We start from the raw sequence: 23,319 nt of genomic DNA, 5'->3' as shown, positions 1-23,319 counted from the left end.
TGAGCAGTCACCACCATGAAGGATCTTAGTGCTTCACAGATACAAGGAGATACAAGGGCTCATAAAATCAGCTCCTGAAAATATCCAACTATATGAACTCCTGTTCTTCCAGTTATTCTCAAGCACAGAGTGCTTCCCTTCTGCTTTCCACCCTGAACTTCCTTCAGGAGATAGTGAAAATCAGCAGCTAAAGCAGCAGATGATTTAATCCTTGTAGAGGTATATGGCAAGTGTGAATTTGTAGTTGACAAGAATCAACCAGGAGCATTTCCTGAAGAGTGGATGGGCAGTGAGGTGTGGAGTGCAGTGAGATCAGGTGAATCCCTGTAGACCTTGATTAGGAATTTGACTTTTCCACTGAATTGAATAGGAAACACTGATGTCTTTTGAGACTAGAAGAGATATTATATGACTCACGTTTCAAAAGATCACCCCTGCCTATGGCAAGGATAGGACAGAAGCAGAGACAGTGGTTAGGAGGCTGTGGCCAAAATCCAGGTGAGAAACGTTAGTGCTTTGGACTAGGATCAAGCGTAATAGCAGTAGAAGTGGTGGTCAGATTTTGTACATATTGTGTAGACAAAGTCAGAAGAGTCTGCTTTGGAATTAAATGTGGGAAAGCAGAGAAGGAGAAAGAGAAATCAAAGACTCCCAAGATACAAAGGAAAACCCTTATTTATTTCAATAATCAGCATTATTTAATCTTCAATGCTGAGAAATTCTGAAGGCAAAAGGAGAAGAGGGCAGCAGAAGATAAGATGATTAGGTAGCATCACTGACTCAATGGACACGAACTTGGCAAACTCCAAGAGACACTGAAGCACAGGGAAACCTGGCGTGTTGCAGTCCATGGAGTCGCAAAGAGTCAGATACGACTTAGCAACTGAACAACAAAAAATCTTCAATTAAAGTGTAAGCATATCAAAATTAGGTGTCAATTTTCTCTATAAACAGGTGGAAATCACCTACACTTTGTGAATGGTTATTTCTTATTCCTTTTTGCAGTGTTGAATGTTGTATTCTAAGTTGAATGACAATGAAAGTAAAAGTGAAAGTCACTCAGAGATGTCTGACTCTTTGTGACCCCATGAAGTCCATGGAATTCTCCAGGCCAGAATACTGGAGTGGGTAGCCGTTCCCTTCTCCAGGGGATCTTCCTGACCAGGAATCAAACCAGGGTCTCCGGCATTGTACATGGATTCTTTACCAGCTGAGCTACCAGGGAAGCCCATATGATTCTTGAAATCTAGAGTTTCTTTCAAAGGCATCATTCTCCTGCCAAAATCAAATTCTTGTTTTTCATGGACAATTACTCTGAATTTCTACTCATTAAAAATGAATCTTCAAAAAAAAAAAAAAAATGAATCTTCATTTCAAGCTGGACAGTACCTCAAGGGCTAACTCTGCACTTGTCCACTGCTTTGTTAGCTTGCAGTTCACTTCTAAATGCCTTTGAATGAGGTCTGTATCTCAGCAGGGAAGACTATTCCAGCCCTTAGCTTAGTGTTAAGGCACAGCACTTAGCCATTGTTCTCACTCTTGGGAAGAGCAGAGCTTCCACTCTTGGGATGAGAGCTCCTGTTCTCATCAGTGTGACAGCTGAGCTGGGTTAGAACAACATTTAATGACAAGAGAAACTTAGCCTGACCAGAGCACACCACAGCTTTCCCTGAGTCTACACAAACTCCACTACAACCCAAACTCGAAGAAACTAACCAGTGGGAACACAGGGCTTTTTCTGTGTTTTCATGTTTTTCTTCTTTTACCTTCTTTCGAAGGATAACATACACACACAAAAAGCACATAAATGGGTGTTATGCTCAGAACACTAAGTTCAATATATAATTGAACTTATACAACCAGCACTCAGAACAAGAAACTGTTACAGCATCCCATACTTCTCAGGCCCCCTCCTGATTAACCACCACATGACACTTACTGACTCCTAACACCTCAGATGAGTTGTATCTGTCTTTGCACATTATATAAATGGAATCATACAGTATGTACTCATTCAAATATAGCTTTTTTAAGTCAAACTGTTTGTGAGGTGAATACACATTGTTCCATTAAATTTGCTGGTAATCCATTTTCACTACAGAACAATATCCTATGATAATGTTTCCATCCTCTGGCTGGTGTGCATCTAATAGTGTGAAGCACTATGAAGATTCTTGAACTTATCTTTTGTAAATTTCTGTTGATAGATACATAGGAGTAGATTGCTGGGTCATAGCAATCAGCTGGATAATGCCCAACTACTTTTTAAATGATTGTAACAATTTAATATTCCCAACAGCAATATATGAGAGATAGATTACTCTATATCCCTGGCCCCACTTGGTTCTGAGGAGTACGTTTCATTTTAGCCAGAATGGTGTGTTTAATGGTGTCACATTGTATTTGTAATGAGATGGCTGGATGGCATCGCTAATGCAATGGACACGAACTTGGGCAAACTCTGGCAGATGGTGAGAGACAGGGAAGCCTAGCGCTGTAGTCCATGGGGTCACAAAGAGTCGGACATGACTGGGCAACTAAACAACAACAATATTGTGTTTTTAATTTGCGTGTCCTGATGACTAAAGAAATTGAGCAAGTTACCCTATGTTTTTCAGTCATTTGGATATATTCTTTTATGAAGTGACTTATCAAAACTTTCACCCATATTCCTATTGGAATATTTCTTTTGATTGTAACAGTACTCTATATTTCTGAACATAAATTTCCATTAAGTTTCTCCAAGTGTGTCAAAGTACTTTTGAAGCCTTTTGATGAATAAATTCTTTTTTAGTTGTTTGTTTGTGTTTTTTTGGCCACACCGCATAGCTTGTGGGACCTTAGATCCCGGCCCAGGGACTGAACCCACACCCTTGTCAGTGAAAGCATGGAGTCCTAACTACTGGACCACCAGAGAATTCCCAATAAATTCTTAATGAAATTAAACTAATGAAATTCATTTTCAACAACTTATTTTAATGTTAGCGTTTCTGAGTTTTTGTTTTGTTTTGTTCTAGTTAAGAAATCTTTGTACAAGATCATAAAGACATTCATCTGTTCTCCCAAGAGCTTTATCATATTCTCTCTCACAATTAGATTTGCAATTTTCTGAAACTGACATTTGTGTTTTACAAGTTAACATAATTATTTTCTGTGGTATCCAAAACAGCATCATTTACTAAAAAGTCCATCTGTCCTCTCTGAACTGCAATCACCTTTGTCCTGAATCAAATAATCAACAGGTCTGTTTCTTTACTTTTTATTCTGTTCCATTTGTCTATATGTCCACCTACACCAATACACTGTTGTAATTCCTACAACCTTGTAACACATTTTGCCTATCACATATGTGACTATTAATTCCTCTAGCTTTATTCTTCTTCCAAGATTGTAAGGCCAAGAATAGCCTAGGCAATAATTAAAATACTATGCTCTTCTGTTTGGGTGGGTCTCCTTTAATTTCTCTAAATATTCTGTGGCTTTTCTGCATAGTTTTTATACACACATCACTCCATTTCACCCTAGGTGTTTGATTTTTGATGTTTTTAAAAATATTACCAACTTCTGAATTAATTACATTTCAAATTAATTTCAAACATTTCCATTATTATCAAATTTTAAGTATCAATTTCTGTGGCTGGAATACAAAAATACAATCGATTGTATTGACAATCAATATACAAAAATACAGTTGTATATTGACCTTGTTTCCAGGGACCTTGGTAAATTCATTTAATTCTAATAATCTTCCTGTAGATTCTACTGATCTTTCTTATAAACAAGTCATGTTATCTATGGATAAGTTTTATTTCTTCCTTTTCAATCCATGTAACTGTCATGTCTCTTGCCTTTAAATGTGAGTATCCTATTGCAGTCTTAATCTCAAGGGGAAAATTGTCAAAATTTCACTTGGAAATTTTATCCACAGGCTTTTTATAGCTATTTTTGTAGATATAAGATAAACCTATTTTTTATCAGATTAAATACTGTTTATAAAACAAAGATAAAGTTACTCTTTACCAAGTTAATATAGTTGAATTCCCTTTCACATTTGTAGGTTGCTAAGATATTTGAACCATGAATGAATATTGACTTTTAATAAATCAATTTTTCTGTATTAGCAAGACAATAAGATTATTTTTGCCATTTTCTGTTCAGGTGGGGAATTGCATCAACCCTCTGTGAATGTGGTCTCAAACACCCCTTGCTCGTTTGAAATAAACCCTCACATTGGCCTTTTCAATTACTGGATTTGATTTTCCAGTGTTCTGTTTCTCATTTTCCCATCTTTGTTCACAAGAAAAATGTGTCTATATTTTTGTTTTATATACAGCCCTAAATAGGTATGATACAAAGATCAAGCTGGTTATATAAACGGAATCTGTAAGTTTTCCCTCTTGTTCTACTGTCTGCAAAACTTTGCTTAAATTGTGTTTTACAACACTGTAAATCAACTATACTTCAATTTAAAGAAAAAAAAAAGTGCTGTGTCTTAATGAATTTCCCAGTAAAGCCATGTGGGCCTAGGGCTTGCTTGCATTTGCTTGATAAAAATGGATTCAATTTCTTTGATACCTGACTATTCTGGATTTCTAATTCCTCTTTGATTAATTTTGAAAAATTTGTATTTTCCCAGGTGTTTGTCCATTTCACCCAAAATTTATTTGTAAAATTATTCACAATATCTTTTCATTGCCTTTCTAATGTCTGTAGACTCTGCCATCATTTTTAATTATACCTAGCATTTGTCACTTTGTTTGAGCCATTTTTTTCATTAGTCTTGTTAAAGATTTATCAAGTGTATTACTCAAACAGTCTTGTTAAAAGTTTATCAAGTATATTAGTCTCTTCAAAGATCTGAAGTTTATTAAATACATCTATTGCACATTTTCTGTTTCATTGATTTCCATTCTTTATTATTTAATTTCTTCTGACTTTCTCTAGGTTTGATCTTTCTTTTGGAGATGGAAACTGAAATTAATTTTTTTGTTATTATTTTTGTTTCCTAAATAAATGTATCTACAACTATAAAGTTCCCACTGAGCATGAGCTTAGCTGAATCATTAAACTTTTGATAGGTAGTATCTTCATAACCATTCAGTTCAGTGTCTTCTCTAATTTTTGTTGCAATTTTTCTTTTACAACCCATGGCTATTTAAATATAAATTATTTAATTTGCAGGAAGTTGGGGCTTTTCTGGATGTCTTTTTTTCCCCCTCAAGTTCTAACTGAATATTACTATTGTCAGAGAACACATTCTAAATGAGTTCAAACTCTGAAATTTGTTAAGGTTATATTTATGTCCTAGCATCTGGTCACTTTTGACAAATGTTCTATATTCAGTTGAAAAGAACGATTTCTTGCATAGTTGGGTGCACAATGAGCACAATTTTACTAACTGTTCAGACCTTCCATACTACTGATGTTGTCTCCTTGCCTGATCAGCCTTTAAGAGAGGGGCCAAAGTCTCCCCCTGTGATTGTGGATATGTCTATTTCCTTTTAACTTTGTTTCCTTTGCTTTATGTATTTTGAAGCTATGCTATTAAGGACATGACAGATTTAAGAATGTGACATCTTCTGGTCAATGAATCCCTTTAGCATTATGAAATATTCCTCTTTATTTTTAGTAACACTTCTTGCCTTAAAATTTTATTCAAAATTAGTATAACTATAGCAGCTTTCTTTTTCCATACTTTTCTAATTTTTGTGTCCTCATACTTACACTTTTCTCTTTATTTAATTTGTTATACTCTTTTTTTTTTACTATTTATTTGCTCCAGGTCTTAGCTGTGTCACGTGAGATTGTTGACCCTGTGTGTGGCATGCAGGATTTTAGTTGCAGCATATGGGATCCAGTTCCCTGACCAAGGATTGAACCTGGGCTCCCTGCAACAGGAGCACATAGTCCTAGCCACTGGACCACCAGGGAAGTCCCTAAAGCATATCTCGTTTAAGCTGCACATTTATCACTGTCATTTTTTAATGAAGTTTGAAAATCTCAGTCTTTTACTGGAATTATTTAGTTCATCTGCATTTAATCTTTACAAAAATATCCAGACTTTTATCTGTCATCTTACTGTTTTCTATTGAGACAACTGTTTTTTGTACATGTATTCCTCTCTTTCTTGTGGTCTAATCAATATTTTTATTAATCTACACTTCCCTTTTTAATTTGCTGGATATATACTTTCACTATTATTTCAGTTGTTACTCTATAGAGATTACAACATGTATCATTATATCTTTTAGTGAAAATGCACTGCTGATAAATTCTCTCAAATTCTATTTGTTTAAACTATTTATTTCACTTTAATTTTAAAGGAATGTTTTCACTGAGTAGAGAATTCTAGGTTGGCATCTCCAGCAATCTGAGAAGTCAATCCATCATGTATATGGGTGTAATTTTCTTTGAATATATCCCTCTTAGCGGTTCATGAAGCATCTTGAATTTGTGGGCTGATATTACAAAAGTTTCATAAGAAATACTTTTAGATATTGTATCTGAGCAACTCATTCTCTCTTCTCCTTTATTAATCTTATGACAGATCTTTTGACCACATTGCAAATGTCTTTTATGCTCCTTTCTATTTTAGTCTATTTTTTTCTCCCTGTCCTTCAGTTTAGACATTTTCTATTAACTTGCCTTCTAGTTCATAATCGTATCATCTGCTAAGTTCAATATGCTTTTAAATACATCCATTGAGTTCTGTCAAAAAAATCTTTTTTGGTTCTACAATGCTTGATACAGACACACACACACACACATACACTTTCACTCCAATTTTCTATAATAATTCTATGCCTTCTTGCCTCTTTTGTTTCTTTTTTCTCTATGTTTCTAAACATGATAATCATAACATCCTCATCTGCTAACTCCAATATCTGGATCACCTGTGTTTCTGCTTTCTATCGCTTTATTTTTCTCTTGGTTTTTGCTCAGTTGGTCCTGTCTCTTCATATACTTTGCAAAATTTTTTTTATTGAATGCTGATTGTTAAGAAGTTAAAAGATGGTTGCTCCTTCAAAGAAAATCTGTGACAAACCTAGACAGCATATTAAAAAGCAGAGATATTACTTTGCCAACAAAAGTCTGTCCAGTCAAAGCTGTGGTATTTCCAGTAGTCATGTACGAAAGTGAGAGTTGGATCATAAAGAAGGCTGAGCGCACCAAAGAAGTGATGCTTTCCAACTGCGGTGCTGGAGAAGACTCTTGAAAGTCCCTTGGACTGCAAGGAGATCCAACCAGTCCATCCTAAAGGAAATCTACCCTCAATATTCATTGGAAGGACTGATGCTAAAGCTGGAGTTCCAATACTTTGGCCACCTGATGCCAAGAGCTGACTCACTGGAAAAGACCCTGATGCTGGGAAAGATTGAAGGTAAGAGGAGATGAGGGCAACAGAGGATGAGTTGGTTGGATGACATCACTGACTCAATGGACATGAGTTTGAGCAAGATCTGGGAGACAGTGAAGGACAGGGAAGCCTGGAGTGCTGCAGTCCATGGGGTCATGAAGAGTCAGACAGGGGTAAGCAGCTGAACAGCAACAAGAGGTTCCAAGAGATGAGAAGATGCCTCCCTGCTCTAGGCAGATAGAGCATAAGGTAAAGTACATTAATTCAATAAGGAACTGAGAGGGGCAGAGGTGCATGAAGGTTGGGAAGATATGATCTATTTCTGACTGCCTCTAAACAAAGACCTGACGCCACAGCTTTCAATGGAAAGTATGATGGGCCTTTGTCACTTCAGCATCAAGTGACAGCTTCGCATTTCAGATCATTCTGCTTAGGTGCTATCATACAGAGCGTGAGAATTTGGCTCTGTATGTATCTTAAGACAGAGACTATGTGTTTAAGACCCTTCAAGTTTCCAATTCTGTCCTTAAGTGAATGAGTGAAAGTCGCTCAGTCATGTCCAGCTCTTTGCAACCCCATGGACTACACAGTCCATGGAATTCTCCAGGCCAGAATACTGGAGTGGGTAAGCCCTTCCCTTCTCCAGGGGATCTTCCCAACCCAGGGATTGAACCCAGGCCTCCCACATTGCAGGCAGATTCTTTACCAGTTGAGCCATAAGGGAAGCCCAAGAATACTGGAGTGGGTAGCCTATCCCTTCTCCAGCAGATCTTCCCAATCCAGGAATCGAACTGGGGTCTCCTGCATTGCACTGGAGAAGGAAATGGCAACCCACTCCAGTGTTCTTGCCTGGAGAATCCCAGGGATGGGGGATCCTGGTGGGCTGCACCGTCTCTGGGGTCACACAGAGTCAGACACAACTGAAGTGACTTAGCAGCTGCAGCAGCAGCATTGCAGGCAGATTCTTTACCAACTGAGCTATTTACAACCCCATGAAACAAAGTTTCTACACACCTGGATTCTCAGCTTCTAATTGAGACAAACTGGTGTCCGCAGGTAAAGAGCAGCTGCAGGTCAGTGTCCTTTTACCCCTCATTTCAGGTCTTGCCACTCTCATCACTGTTCCTAGACCACTCTACCCCTACTGAAACCCCCAGGCCTTAGGGTGGGTCTCTGTCTCCTAAGTACTTCAAAACTCAAGGATTTCTATTCTGCTTTCCAGTGGCTTCCAGCTTAACTGTTTAATATGAGGTTCAGAATTGAGTAGATAAACTGACTATGATTCTTAGTCCCACTACAGTCTCCAACTTCATGGCTTCTCTGAGCAACAATCAGAAACTCTGCTGTTCGGATGGACCCGGAGCACATCATGCTCAGTGAAATAATTCAGACAGAGAAAGACAAATACTTACACGTGGAATCTAAAAAATACAACAAGCTAGTGAATATAGCAAAAAAGGAACAGACTCATAGATACAGAGAATGAGCTAGTGGTTACCAGAGGGGAGGGAACAGGAGAAGGGTAAGAGAGGAGTAAAGAGGTACAAACTACTATGTATAAAATAAATAAGCTACAAGGATATATTGTACAGCACAGGGAATATAGCCAATATTTTATAATTTCAAATGGCATATAATCTATAAAAATTTTGAATCATTGTGTTGTACACCTGAAGCTAATATTGTACATCAACTACACCTCAATAAAAAATTAATTTAAAAAAACCTCTGTTGTTCTGTCGCCAAGCAACTATTCCAGTTTATAACTTTCAAACAATGCTTTAAAGCTTAAGTAGAAAGTATGACTACATTTTAAAAACATAGTCAAATTCAGATCACAATAACCAATGTTCCAGAGCCCTTTTACTATGCACAGTATGGTAATGCTTATGTTCAATAAATTATGTTTACCTTTAATAGGCTTTTCTTGACTAGGTATTCCAAGCGATGTATTTTGGTATTGAGTTTAACATGTAATGAATAAAGCTGAGAGATTTAATGTTGTCATAAGACAAAAACAACCAATAAAACACAGCACTAACTGAAAGAGAAAAACATAAATCTTGATTACTATAGAATTCCTAAAGATAAACAAAAGTTGAATTATTATTAAACAAACAAAAAAATCTCATTTTTAAAATCAGTTTAATTATAGGGCCCTCTTTCTTAAAATCATCTTTGATTCCTAGAAGATGCCAAGTACCAAAAATTTTCTCTTTTGTGCATGAAAAGAAAACTGAAGATGTACCATGATCAACAATGAAGAGAGGCACAAATACACTCAAAGTCATCAAGAAATGATAAGCTGGTTTTCACTACTGTAACTGGAGGGTCATCAGCTAGAAAAATAACATGATGAAAGCATCAGTCAGAGGTTTGCTGCATCTCTTCCTTGTTTAGTAGAGGCTTTTAGTCTCCTCTTTCATCATCTCCAGTCATGCAGAGTCCTAAGGAACAGGGTCTACATTCCAGGATCATACAAAGATGAGACTGCTAGATTTAATAAAGGGTAGGGATGGGAACAATACCAGCTCATGCGAAGAGCTGACTCATTGAAAAAGACCTTGATGCTGGGAGGGACTGGGGGCAGGAGGAGAAGGGGACGACAGAGGATGAGATGGCTGGATGGCATCACCGACTCGATGTACATGAGTTTGAGTAAACTCTAGGAGTTGGTGATGGACAGGGAGGCCTGGCGTGCTGCGGTTCATGGGGTCGCAGAGTCAGACATGACTGAGCGACTGAACTGAACTGAACTGAACTGAGGGATGGGGATGGGGTTAGTGCTCACACTATATCAGTGGGAAACTGATATAAATATAATTTCCCACCTCTTTTTTCCTCTACTTCTTCTCACTTTACTTTCATGGTTATCAACTAGAGTGTTAGTTCATTTGTGTTTACCATAAGCTGCTTCAATTTTTTTGAATATATAATGTATATAAATATTTAAATAAGGTTTACACATGTAAATATATGTTCCAACCATACATCAGTTCTCTCCACTGCACCATGACATAGCATCATATGCTCATGCACAAGCTCCATTCACATTATAAATATAAACCCGCAAGTGAGGGAGACACCCTGCAAACAAGAAGTGCACTCTGGGGCAAAGGCTATCGGCCCCTGTTTAACCACAGTTTGGAACACTGGCTATTTGAAAGGAAACAATGTCTGACATGACCTGAAAATGCTTGCAAAAAGCACTATTTTCATGTAGTTACAAGTAGCTCAACCTAAAACACTGCCCTTTATTATGAAAACTATAAATATAAGGACTTAGAATGTTATTGAAGCCATTTGTAACCATCTCAAGTGTCTCCATAGTGTCCAGTGAGTCTACTTTTACTGGAACAAACCTTAAATCTTCCTCTAAATTATGAAACAATCACTACACCTTATACTATTAAACATAAAAACACCTTATGCTATTAGAGAAGGAAAAGGCAACCCAGTCCAGTATTCTCGCCTGGAAAATCCCATGGACAGAGGAGCCTGGCAGGCTACAGTCTATGCAGTTGCAAAGAGTTGGACATGACTTAGTGACTAAGCATGAACAAACACCCTAAACTATACTTTTATAGCAGCAGTAACTGCAGATTATTTTTATGTAATAACCTAAGAAACAGCCTATAAAAGCTACAAGAATGCCAAAACTCTTGAATATAATAAACGTAGAATACTCTCATTCTTATGACTCATTTGCTATAAAAGTAGATCAAGAAAAATTACACGCAATGTGACCTAAACTTTAGTAGATAAGACCATCACATACACAAAAAAGAACTTAACCTTCCTTATATACCAATTTGGTAACAGATCCACTTCAATTTATCTAGACATTATATGAAAGATATCAGTTACAGCCAATAAATGAGAACTAAACTATATTCTTGAGAGGGGACTACATGAATCCTATTAACAGTAAGAACAAGATCAATCTCAACAAGCCAAAGTTCTTGAGACTACTTAGATAGAAAACTGTAAATCAGAGCAGCCAGAATCCCATTACATAATATGAAACTGTGATCCACATTATTAAAGTTATATAAAGAAGTTGCTTTAAAAAAAAAAACTCCACCTCACTTCTTTTTTGGAGAAGTAACAAAATGAGAATTCAGCTAAACCGTTCAGCTGGCTATATTAGACCTGGCTTACTGAACCATAACCAATAAGAAGTTTAAACACCCAGGTGACTCCAACAGCCCTGATATGCTCTCATTTGCCCTGGTCCGTTACTCACACAAGTCAATCCGAGCTAGCGGCATGCAGAACAGGAGTTGTAATATTTTAAACACAGAACCGTGGGAGGGAAAAATCCTGAAGCAATTTGTTTCCTTGAGCAGCAAGCTCATACGTTTCATTCAGGGTGTAAATTTTGAAGTTTTAAAATTGGTTGAAAAGGCTCAGGAAGCTCACAATTTTAAAATAATTATTTACAGGGGCCCAACAAATTTGGGAAAGGGTTTTTGGTAAACAGATTTTGAGGAAAGGACACTATCAACACTCTATTCATACCTTGCAAACTGTATCCACATCCCAAGGGAGTATAGTCCTCAGATCGATGACCTCACAAGACACCCCAAGCTTCTCCTGAGCCATGGCAGCCACCTCTCGGATCACATGAACCTGAAAAAGAGAGGAAAACAGGCAGAGGATGACTACAGAGAAAAGCTAGGTGAATTCTGACATTCTTAATAGAGACAGTGTTTAAGGTCAGAGGACTTGATTTGCAAGGAGAATTTCTTTTAGATGTAGAAGCCCAGTACTCCAACAAAATAATCAGATATAGACGTCCAGAAAACAGCTGGAAAGTGATTCTTGGAGAAAAGGAAAGCAGTCAGTGCCAAAGATACTGATTCCAAAGATACCAACACAGAGAAGGTTAATAAAGTCATAGCAGTAGGTTGAGTTTCTAGAAAAGGCATGTAGGAGAAGTAAAGGGCAAAAATCATAGGACCCTGTAGGTGACCCACACTAAAGAGCAAAGTAGAGGAGTAGGAGCTGAAGAATAGGAAGAGGAGGAGGAAAAGGAGGAAGGAGGAGAAAAACAAAAACAAGCAAAAAAAAAAATAGTTAAACAGAAAGAAAACCAGAAGACAATATATCCCAGAAACTAAAGAAAGGTTTCATAAAGACAGTAGCCAGTTGGTGTCCCATACTATAGTAATATGAGATAAGGGCTGGATTTAGCAATTAGAAAGATTAGCAATATTAGCAGAAATAGTTTTAACTAGTGGAAACAGAACTCATAGGTAAATGAGTTTAAAAAAATAATGAGGGAATTAAATATAGGGAATAGAAAGTAGCTGCTCAAGTTTAATGATAAAAGAGGAAGATATACTGATATTTAAAGGAAAGGTGGCATAGAGAAAAGTATTTTTTTAAATAGAAAAGAGAGACACATTTTGTTTTTAATAAGAAGGACATGGAAAGGAGAAACTGACGATGCAGGAGAGAGGGACCAGCTGATGAATAGCAAGCAGTCCTGGAGAAGGAGAAACAGAATATATTCTGAAACAGATTTGGAAAGGTAGCTGTGAAAACCAGACACTTCTCAGAAAACAAAAGGAAAAGAGGTAAGAACTGGCAGCACAGGTGATGGTGTGAGGGAAAGGCAAGGTGCAGTTACAACCCAACACACTCTAACTGATCTGTTAAAAGGAGAGGCAAGGACACACGCTGAGGGTGAGTTTTTTAAAGGGGGACTCAAGGAGAGCAGAAAAGGTTTACAAAGCCCACGATGGGCACCATCATCAGATGTGACACAACAAGCAGCCTGGTTATCCCTCAGGAGGTGAGAAACCATGAGGGCCGCAGCTCTCCCAGCCAAAAGTCAAGTGCAGAAGAGAGAAGGAAGCTGTGGGACTGCAAATGATTTTCATAGTCTTCTTTGTATTTTACAGTATTAAATTTTCTAAAATAAGAGGCACCTCCTTTTCACAGAAAAAATAAAAGCTGATCATTTCTTTTTTTTTTAAATTTTTATTAGAGAATAGTTGATTTGCAATGTTGTGTTATTTCAGGTATACAGCAAAGTGAATCAGTTACACATACACATAGATCCCCTTTTTTAGATTCTTTTTCATGTAGACCATTACAGAGTAAAGAATACAGTTCCCTGTGCTATAACAGTAGGTCCTTGTTGATTATCTATTTTATATACAGTAGTGTATACTTGTCAGTCCCAAAGAGAGATAGAAGGTTATGGGCAGAGAATGAGTCCTGAGCTTAAAAGTTTGGAAATAGAGCAATATGATAATAAGCTCTGAGGAAAACTAAGACAGATCAGCTCACTAGGGGAAGGTATGAAATAATGAGGCTGAACCAGTGGATGGGTCCAGATAGCCAGCAAAGTAATCACGAGAGATGGAAACAGATGGGATGAAAACATCACTAATCATCAGGGAAATGCAAATCATAGCCACATGATATCACCTCTCACTTGTCAGCATAGTGAAAGTTAAGGAAAGTGAAGTCGCTCAGTCGTGTCCGACTCTTTGCGACCCCAAGGACTGTAGCCTACCAGGCTCCCCTGTCCATGGGATTTTCCAGGCAATAGTCCTGGAGTGGATTGCCATTTCCTTCTCCAGGGGATCTTCCCAACCCAGGGATCGAACCTGGGTCTCCCGCATTGTAGATAGACGCTTTACCATCTGAGCCACCAAGGAAGTCTACATAGCTATCATCAGAAAGAACGTAAATAACAAATGTTGGCAAGGAAAAGGAGAAAAGGGAACCCTTGTACACTATTGGAATGTAAATTGGTGCACCCGCTCTGGAATAGTACAGAGGTTTCTCAAAAGACTAAAACTAGAACTACCATATGACCTGGCAATTCCACTCTTGGGTATACATACAAAAAAGAAAAAGAAAAACATTAATTTTAAAGATACATACACCTCACTGGTCATAGCAACATTATCTACAATTGCCAAGGTATGAAAGCAACCTAAGTATCTATCAATAGAATGGATAAAGAAGCTGTGAGATATATATACATAGATAGATAGATAAGATAGATAGATAGACAGACACACTACTTAGCCATAAAAAAAAAAAAGAATGAAATTTTGCCATTTGCAGCAACATGGATGGACTTGGAGGGCATTATGCTAAGTGAAAAAGATCAGACAGAGAAAGACAAATACTGCAGGATATCACTTACATGTGGAATCTAAAAAATACAACAAACTAGTAAATAAAGAAGAAGAAGCAGACTCACAGACACAGAGAACAAACTAATGGTTACCTGTGGGGAGAGAGAAGCAAGGAGGGGAACTGTAGGGATGGAGGATAAAAAAAGGAGGGGGTTATCATGGGATTACATGAAGTCCTGTGCGTGACTTTTGAAAATTCTAAAGTACTACAGAATTTTTAAATCTTTAATTCAATAACGTAATAAGAATAATGGCAAAAAAAAGAAGATGGTATGTCAAAAGCAGCAACAAGTAGTGAGGATACCTAATGTGTGCTTCAAAAGAGAGTGTCTACTGAATACATTTTTGTAAACTATCAATGTATTTTTAAAGGCTTCACCATATGCATATGAATGGAAAGGCATCTTACCTTCAACCAGAAATCAGTACCAGATACAGACATAGCATCAAACAAGATTTAAATTTGAGAAATAAGGGAGACATTTTTAATGCTTCAGAGAATCAGCATTAAAAATGAGAGCTTCCAATTTGCAGAGCAGCAATAGTGACAGATATTGAGAACAGGCTTACAGACACAGCTGGGGATGGCGGGGTGCAGGGGGGAGGAAGGAGAGGGTGAGATGTATGGAAAGAGAAACATGGAAACATACATTACCATATATAAAATAGATAGCCAATGGGAATTTGCTGTATTAGTCAGGGAACTCGGAACCAGGGCTCGGTAACAACCTAGAGGGGTGGGATGGGAGGGAGGTGCAAGGATGTTCAAGTCAGAGGGGACTTGGGTAAACCTATGACTGATTCATGTTAATGTTTCGTAAAAACCAACACAATACTGTAAAGCAATTATCCTTTGATTAAAAATAAATATATACTTTTTAAATGAGAGCTTCCACACACAAGATGGCATTACCAGCTGCTGTAGTGGTTACTGACCTGAGTGCCCCAGGCAACTAGAGTAACATCACTCCCTTCCTGGATGACTTCAGCTTGGGAAAGGGGGATGTTGTATGGCTCTACAGGAACCTGCTCCACTGAATATAAAACGAAGGGGAAAAAAATGTAAGGTTAATTATTCTTATGCAACTTTGTGCAAAAAGAATATAAGAACTTCATTGTGGCAAAGCTTTATTTTATTTATTCTTCCTCCAAATTCCAGAAGTTATTTATAACTGAAATAGAATTACTATATGACAGCACTACACAGATGAAAATGTACAATCAAATCAGCTATAGGGAAAAACTAAAAAAATTTTAATAAAATCTGTTATTTAGTCAATAATAATGTTTCATCAATATTGGTTCATTAATTATACCAAGTGTATCATACATAAGATGTAAATAAAGGGGTATATGGGAACTCTGTAGTATCTTCATACTTTTTCTGTAAACATAAAACAATACAAAAATAAAGTTTAAAAAGATTTTAATATGCCTGCTAAAACTTCATTGGACTGAATTAAGTTCTCAGAAAACTTTTCTATCAAAGAGTAAAGAAATTTATGAGTGCTTGAAAAACAGAAAAAAAAAAACACGTAATATGGCCTACTTTCTAAGTATATTTTATTTTTGCATCTTGCAACTATGGACACTTTCACCAACCATGGCAGGTGACAACACCTCAATTTTCAAATCTGAATTCTATAGACCTCAAAGAGACAAACTAAATCAGCTCCACCAAGCCAAAGGAAGAATACATCACTGGCATCCCAAAGAAAACCATTTCATGATATCTCTGCCCAACAAAGTGCAAGTAACCGAGAGTTGATCAAACTCAAGAGGAAATGGCATAATGAATTTTTAGGTGAAACTGAGTAAACAAAATTGCCCCCATGATGATGGGAAGTCTTCTTGAATTACCACATGAAGCAGGATAACAATGGAAGAGATAAGGAGAAAAGGTCACTCCCTTTTCTTCATTTTCCCCCAGAGTCCTTTTATTATCAGTGTTATGTGAATTTGCCTTATTTTGTTTTGTTTTAATTTTATTCTAGTTGATTTACAATGTTCTGTTAATTTCTGCTGTACAAATTATATGAGATTTTTTTTTTAATTCTAGGAGCACAGAAGAGTAAAATAAAAGGTTCCCTCTGCTCTCCAGTCAGCCCTTCCAACTCTACTGTCCAAAAGTCATCAATGCCAACAATTTCCTGGGTGCCTGCAGTGGACAGCTCTCACTCTTGCTGTTGTCCAGCAAGATAACAAGATCTGAAATATCTTTAAGACAAGATCTTAAATATCTTCCTATGATCCTTCTGAAGCAGGGTCCCTTGCCCACTACATAAGTCAGGTCTACATATTCACTTTCCCAGCTTCCCATGCAGCAAGGGCGTAAAACGTGGGTTCTGCCCATCAAATGCACCCACCCATGACAGACTGTGAATTGGAAGCCAATGACACAAGAGACCAGCAAGTATTCCAGAATACTGGCAACTGTGGAGGCAGATCCAGCATCCAAGCTCAGTGGTATCAGTGATTCAGACATTTATACAGCCCCATGTCCACTGCCACCTGCTGGAATATCTTTACAACACCAGTTATGCAATGAAATTTGGGGTATTAAAATATAGATATATTGGGTTTCCCTGGTAGCTCAGGGGTAAAGAATCCTGCCAATGCAAGAGACACGGGTTCAATCCCTGGGTAGGGAAATTCCCTGGAGAAGGAAATGGCTACATACACCAGTATTCTTGCCTGGGAAATCTCATGGACAGAGGAGTTGGAGGGCTACAATCCTTGGAGTTGCAAAGAGTCAGACACGACTGAGTACACAGAGACACACACAACCCTGGTTCTTAGGTACTCCAGGGATCTCCGAGCTACTTGTTATCCTTTAATGAATCTTTTCTACTTATATTGGACAAAGTTGATCTCACCACTAAAAAATTAAGAACCCTGGCTGATTCACTATGTTTTCAGATATTTACAGTATGTAAGTATGCATACACAGTTAACTCTTGAACAACATGGTGGCTAAGGGCAAGGACGCTCCATGCAGTCAAATATCTGCATACAACTTAGAGCTGATCCTCCACATCCTCAGAGTCAACCAACTCTAGTCCTGTAGTAACACAGTAATGGGTAGTCAAAAAATTTGCATATAGATGGACCTGCACAGTTTAAAGACATATATAAATCTTGTTTTCTTTCCACAAACATAATCACACTGTACATGCTATTTAGAACCCTTTCATAATCTCCTTTTCCACTCAACAGTATATCTTGGTCATATTTTCACATCTGAAGTATAGTTTTGAAATCATATTTGTAAGTTAAAAATTATAAAATTTAATGGTGCTGCTATCAGTGATACAGTAGAAAATTTTATCACTTGTATTTTTTTATATTTCCAATCCAATGACTTGTCTTTAACCAGTGCCAGAGAGAAATGAATGTTTTAAATCATAAGTATGTTTAATGAAATAAATGAACAAATAAAATAGTAAAACTTATAAAACTACTTCTGGGGGTAAACCTCAACACAGATGACAATTAAGCCAAGAAACCTGACACATAGCTGTTAGAAGAGCATCAAAAACACTTTTTAAGGCTTTTTTTCTTTGTGTGTGTGTGTGTGTAGCACACAAACTATGTTCATTCAGTCAGATACTTCCAAATGTCTAAACCAAGAGTAGGCAAGTCCACTTTTGTAAACAATGTTTTCTTGGCACACAACCTCATCCGTTTATTTACATATTACCTATGGCTGTTCTCGCCCTTCCTCAACAAAGCTGAGTAGTTCCAAGAGACATCATGGCCTATACACCTAAAATATTTATTGTCTATCCCTTTGCAGAAAATGTTTCCCAGCCTCAATTCCAAACAGTGCTTCCAGAGGTCAATTACAGCCCATTCATTGATAGCTTAAATCCAGTATCAGATGAATGGAGGAACCAATGGAAATATGGAGGGATGGATGGACAAAGAAACAGTCAAGTAGGAAAACAGACATATTCAACCGGAGTAATACATTTTACTCAGCAATTCTCAGCTGCTCAACTAAAGTGACGGTTAAGAACAACGTTGATAACATCTGGCAAGTATGCCAAAGGTAGCACACAGGCTCCTCGCCATCCTCAAGTCTTCTTTCCCCAAGCAGCAAGGTCTTCCTGCCAAAAGTCAAGGCTGGAAGTCAGTACACGCTCTGCCTTGCCTGTGAGTCCATGGCCACCATTCAAGACCTCAGCCTTTCCCACCTTGTAAATCAGTTGCCGGCTAGTAATTAGCAAATCCCTGGAACACACAACTCTAAGGGCTGGAGCACCAAAAGAAGTGGGTTGGCATCTTGGCCCACCTCCTTTGAAAACTTGCCAGTGGGTGACTAACTGCTTCATTGTATTCAATAAATTACCCAGAATAATAAGGCCTCATTACTTTAACAATTAATTAAGGGACAACATGGCAAACAAGGCTTAATCTTCCATTGAAAAAAATAAAAGCATGCCAAGAACGAGATTCAAGAAGAGACATATTAAAAAGAACCAAAAAAACTCTCTCTTTAGATTTGCATAAATTTAATCCTGAGAGGATAAAAATAAGATTACAATTTTATGGATTAAAGACCTAAATGTGGTGGCACTCTCCATGCCCCTTCTGATGTCTATGTCAGAACCTTTCTCTGTCCCTTTTTCACTTTAATAAAACTCTACTACACAAAAGCTCTTGAGTGATCAAGCCTGGTCCCGAAGCTAAATCGTCTACTTCGGAGATCACAAATCCAACAACGTTCACTGTAAGCTATCATCTTGGGGGCTCGTCCGGGATCTTCAGGACAAGGTAAGAACACTCAGAGCTTTAGCCTCTCTCCTTTCTCAGTATACACGTTTTCTGCTTTACTAACTCTTCAGTATGCCTGTGTGAATGAATGACATTCCCTGCACAAAGCAAGTGATGAGCTCTTCTCTGTGGTTTCATGGTGCCTCATAATGACCGAAGGCAGTCCCAGAAAAGGGAGCCTTGTCAGGGGTTTATACTGACCTGCCAACGCCAAGAAACACCCAATGTCCCTGCAAGGGGAGCAGACAAAATGGGTGAAGTTTGTGGACCGAACTTCCCTTCCTCGGTCAGCTTTTCCTGGTCTCTTTGACCATATGGTGATTGCCCGGGAATTAGAAATACTAACCTAACCTGTTAGATCATGGACTTTCAAGGGACTTGTGATCCATGCTGTTACTATGTACTTTTACTTAGACCCCATGTATGGAAGCGCCTAGCCTTGCTGGGAGCCGAACATTACAGGAGCACATTTGGGAGCGAGGCGGAGCTCTAGCTCCAGGAACATCTCTCAGGCTAGAGGTCACCTCCTGGCTGCCTGCCTCAGGGGCCAGCGGCCTGAAAGTGAGTCTTTGTCACGGCTCTGCCTCCCATCTACATGGATAGAAGCATTGCTGGTGACCATGAGGTTTTTGAGGACACAGATCAGGAATTGCAGGATCTGGTCAGATTGGAAGTACAATGGGCTTCTTCCTTCGGTAGCACCAGCTCTTAGTGGATCAGAGGCGGCTCTCTGATGGCTCTTGTCTCAACTCCTTAGATATTCTTTTTGTGGAATCTGTGGGAATGAACTGGAAGGACTGGCCCTAGTAGCTCGAGGACAAAAATCACTTTTTCCTCACTGGCCAATCCCCTATCACCTCTTTTGCTCTACTGGTGTGGCGACACTCAGAAGGGACAGCTTGGTTGTTGTTCGTCCCTTTATGACTCACCATTTCTACTGCGGTCAGGAATGTAACCCAGGAATGTGCACAGACACATGTAAGACGGATGCTTCCCCTAGTGGTCCTAGCTTGGGAAACACTCCAGGAAAGCTGCTCTGTTACCCTCTGGGTGGTGTCAGAGAAAAGGACAAATCAAACAAAGGTCTTAGTGGTACGGAACTCAAAATCAGTTTGGGATGCCATCAGGTCCACCCCTGGTGCATTTCCACTTTGCCTTGGTGGTAGAACCGGGAGGGACGAATAAGATGCCTGCGTCAGTAAGGGACAGGCTAAGTCCGACCAGGGAAGGAAAGCTTCGGTGGAAAGTTTGTCTACACTCCCATCTAGAGCAGAGAGGGATGTCCCCAGTGGAAAGAAGCCAAGGCTTTGGATGCCGCTTTTTTCTTAGATCTGGTTATCTCCAGTTCCATAACCACTCCTTTAAAATGTATTTTTTAAAAACTGGGAGAAGTTTGATCCCCAGAGTTTAAAAAAAAAAAGACACATCTGAATTTCTGTGATACTGAATGGCCACAGTATCCTTTGGAAGATGGGGAACACTGACTGGTTGAAAGGTCTCAATTATTACTGTTTTACAACTAGAATGGTTCTGTAGAAAATAAGAGAAATGAGTAGATGTGCCATATGTGTTGCTCTTTATCCCTCTTCAAGACATGCCAGACTCATGTCCGAAGGGTGCAGATTTGGGTGTGAAACCGTCAGCTCCCTCCTGTCTTCTAACTTTGCCTCTGTACCTGGGACTCCCAGCTGAACAGGCTGAGAGTCAGGGCACCCTTCCAAGGAGGGGTTGCTTCAGTCTCAGTAGAAATTCCAACAGTCCCAATTGTGGTCGGGCCTATTTAGAGGATCCAAAAAAGTACATAGAGGCCTTTATAGAACTAACTTTGCTTTATGACCTTACTTGGAGAGATGTAATGTATGTCTTGGAATAGACACTGACCCCTCAAAAACTAGAGTTTTGGAAGAAGCTACTACTTTTGGAGATGAATGGCTTGAACATGAGACAAGGGGAAAGAGGGAACAAGAAATAGCCCTCCTTCCTACTGGGAGCCAAGAAGTTCCCATAACAGAGCCACTTTGTCAGATGTATTCTTGAAGGACTCAAGCAATCACACGCTAAGACTTTAGACTATGCTCAGCTGGCTGACATAGAACAGGGAGAGAAAGAAACTCCTGGTAAATTCCTAGACAGACTACAGGAGGCTCTCCTCAAGTTTACTGACATTAATTCCAAAAGTTCAGAGAGACAAATAATCTTAAAAGATAGATTTCTCACTCAGTCGGCTCCAGATATCCACAGTAAGCTACTAAAACAGGCGTATGGACCAAATCAGTCTTTAGATAAATCTGTTGCAACTGGCTCAGACAATCTATTATGGTAGAGAATACGAGGAGGAACAGTGAAAAAAATGAACCAGGCAAAAGACTGAAGCCCCAAAATGACTGTTAGACCAGCTCTGAAACAGCCTGAGGGGAAATGCCAAGAGGGACCCAGGTGAAAAGGGACGGACTTGCTATTACTGTGGATAGGAGGGGGCACCTCAAGTGGGATTGTCCTCGGGCATCTCAGCCATCCCCAGCTCCATATCTGGTCTGCAAAGGACCATTCTGGAGAAAAGACTGCCCTCTGAGGGGTAGGCCCCAGGGGTCAGACTCTCAAGGCAATCAGGACTGAAGGTGCCCAGGGGCCCCCACACAAGCTCCCATCCTAATTACACCTGAGGAACCCTGGGTATTAATAACTGTGGGGGGGACAATCAGTGGATTTTCTTTTGGACACCAGGGCAACTTCCTCTGTGCTCACTGTAGCCCCTGGTCCACTTTCCTCCTGATCCACTACTGTAATGGGACTGTCAGAACGAGCCAAACGCTCTTATTTCAGTCATTCTTTAAGCTGCAAATGGGACTCTGTGCTGTTTCCTCATGAGTTTCTGATCATGCCAGAGTCTCCCAGACTCTCACAGAGTCTACTGTGCACAAAACAGATAAGCAACAAGAATATATTGTACAGCACAGGGAATTACAGCCATTATGTTGTCATAGCTTTAAATGAAGTGTGAACTATAAAATTACTGAATCTCTATGTTGTACACCTAAAACTAATATAGCATTGTAAATCAATTACATTTCAACAAAAAAGAATACAATTTTAAATGTTCATTTATTTAAACTTGGCAAACAGGTCATCTAAGAAAGCACACTGTAATTCACAGGTACTTTTTTGTTTTATTAACTTAAGAAGACATTTATTTCACAAGAAGGTTATTATTTCCAATCATCATTCCTATACCATGGATAATGCTTTATGAAAAAGAGCAGGTAAGAGGAGTTTGAGCATGAAACTTCAGGAACTGAAGGGCCCCTCTGCAATCACAATACAGATTCCTATCTTCACAGCAGTGGGACTAACTGAGCCCCTCCATTTCACCACATGCTGATTACATTCTAGTCTTGGCACAAATGAGCATCCCACAGAGAAACCCTTCAGCACCAGAGACTGACAAAAATGTGTGACTTTAAAGACAGACAGAGCTTTCCAAGACCAAATAAAAGATGAAATTTTTTGCTCAAAAATCAGACAAGATGGATTTTTAAATGTATACTGTAAGTTCCACAGATATTCTCCCTTTGTAGTTGCAAATACACATAGCAAATTACATATACACTGACAGGCTCATGGCATGAATTAGCTTACGCTTGGCCCCTTTTATTTCCCATTCTCTTCCTTCTTTCCTCTCAATTTTCTTCTAATTTGTTGTAATGCTTACAGGTCTTCTTAAACGTATTTTTAAAATATGGAAGAGTGTATAAATTATAGACATATTACACGATGTAGAATATAAATATATGCTTATTTCTTTAACAGTCACTCTGTACCCAACAGATGCAGACATCATGCAAGATGCTAGATCGTGAAACTGAAAAAGCAAAGATCTTAGAGATAAAGAAGTACTTAAGAGAAAATAAAGGAGGCTTTTCGCATAGAAAGAGGAGGTGTGTGCAAAGAAATGGAGCTGTGAGATGTGTCTAAGTGTTCATGTCCAGACATGTGTATACATGTGTAAACACAGATATACATGAC

General features: G+C 38.7%; 1 protein-coding gene across 1 annotated transcript in view; it reads right to left on the bottom strand.

Annotated features, from left to right (window-relative positions):
- The window catches only part of BCKDHB (branched chain keto acid dehydrogenase E1 subunit beta), a 257,879-nt gene that overhangs the window by 156,538 nt on the left and 78,022 nt on the right, over positions 1 to 23,319 (bottom strand). The window contains exons 7-8 of the mRNA XM_043438990.1: positions 15,457 to 15,554; positions 11,879 to 11,989 (exon numbers count right to left, since the gene is read on the bottom strand). Of these exons, the coding sequence (XP_043294925.1) occupies positions 11,879 to 11,989; positions 15,457 to 15,554 (209 nt within the window). The remainder of the gene's footprint in view (positions 1 to 11,878; positions 11,990 to 15,456; positions 15,555 to 23,319) is intronic.

The sequence above is a fragment of the Cervus canadensis genome, chromosome 20 (assembly GCF_019320065.1).
Source record: "Cervus canadensis isolate Bull #8, Minnesota chromosome 20, ASM1932006v1, whole genome shotgun sequence".
Classification (NCBI taxonomy): domain Eukaryota; kingdom Metazoa; phylum Chordata; class Mammalia; order Artiodactyla; family Cervidae; genus Cervus; species Cervus canadensis.
The sequence above is the reverse complement of the archived record's forward strand: the minus strand, read 5'-3'. Positions and strand labels throughout refer to the sequence as shown.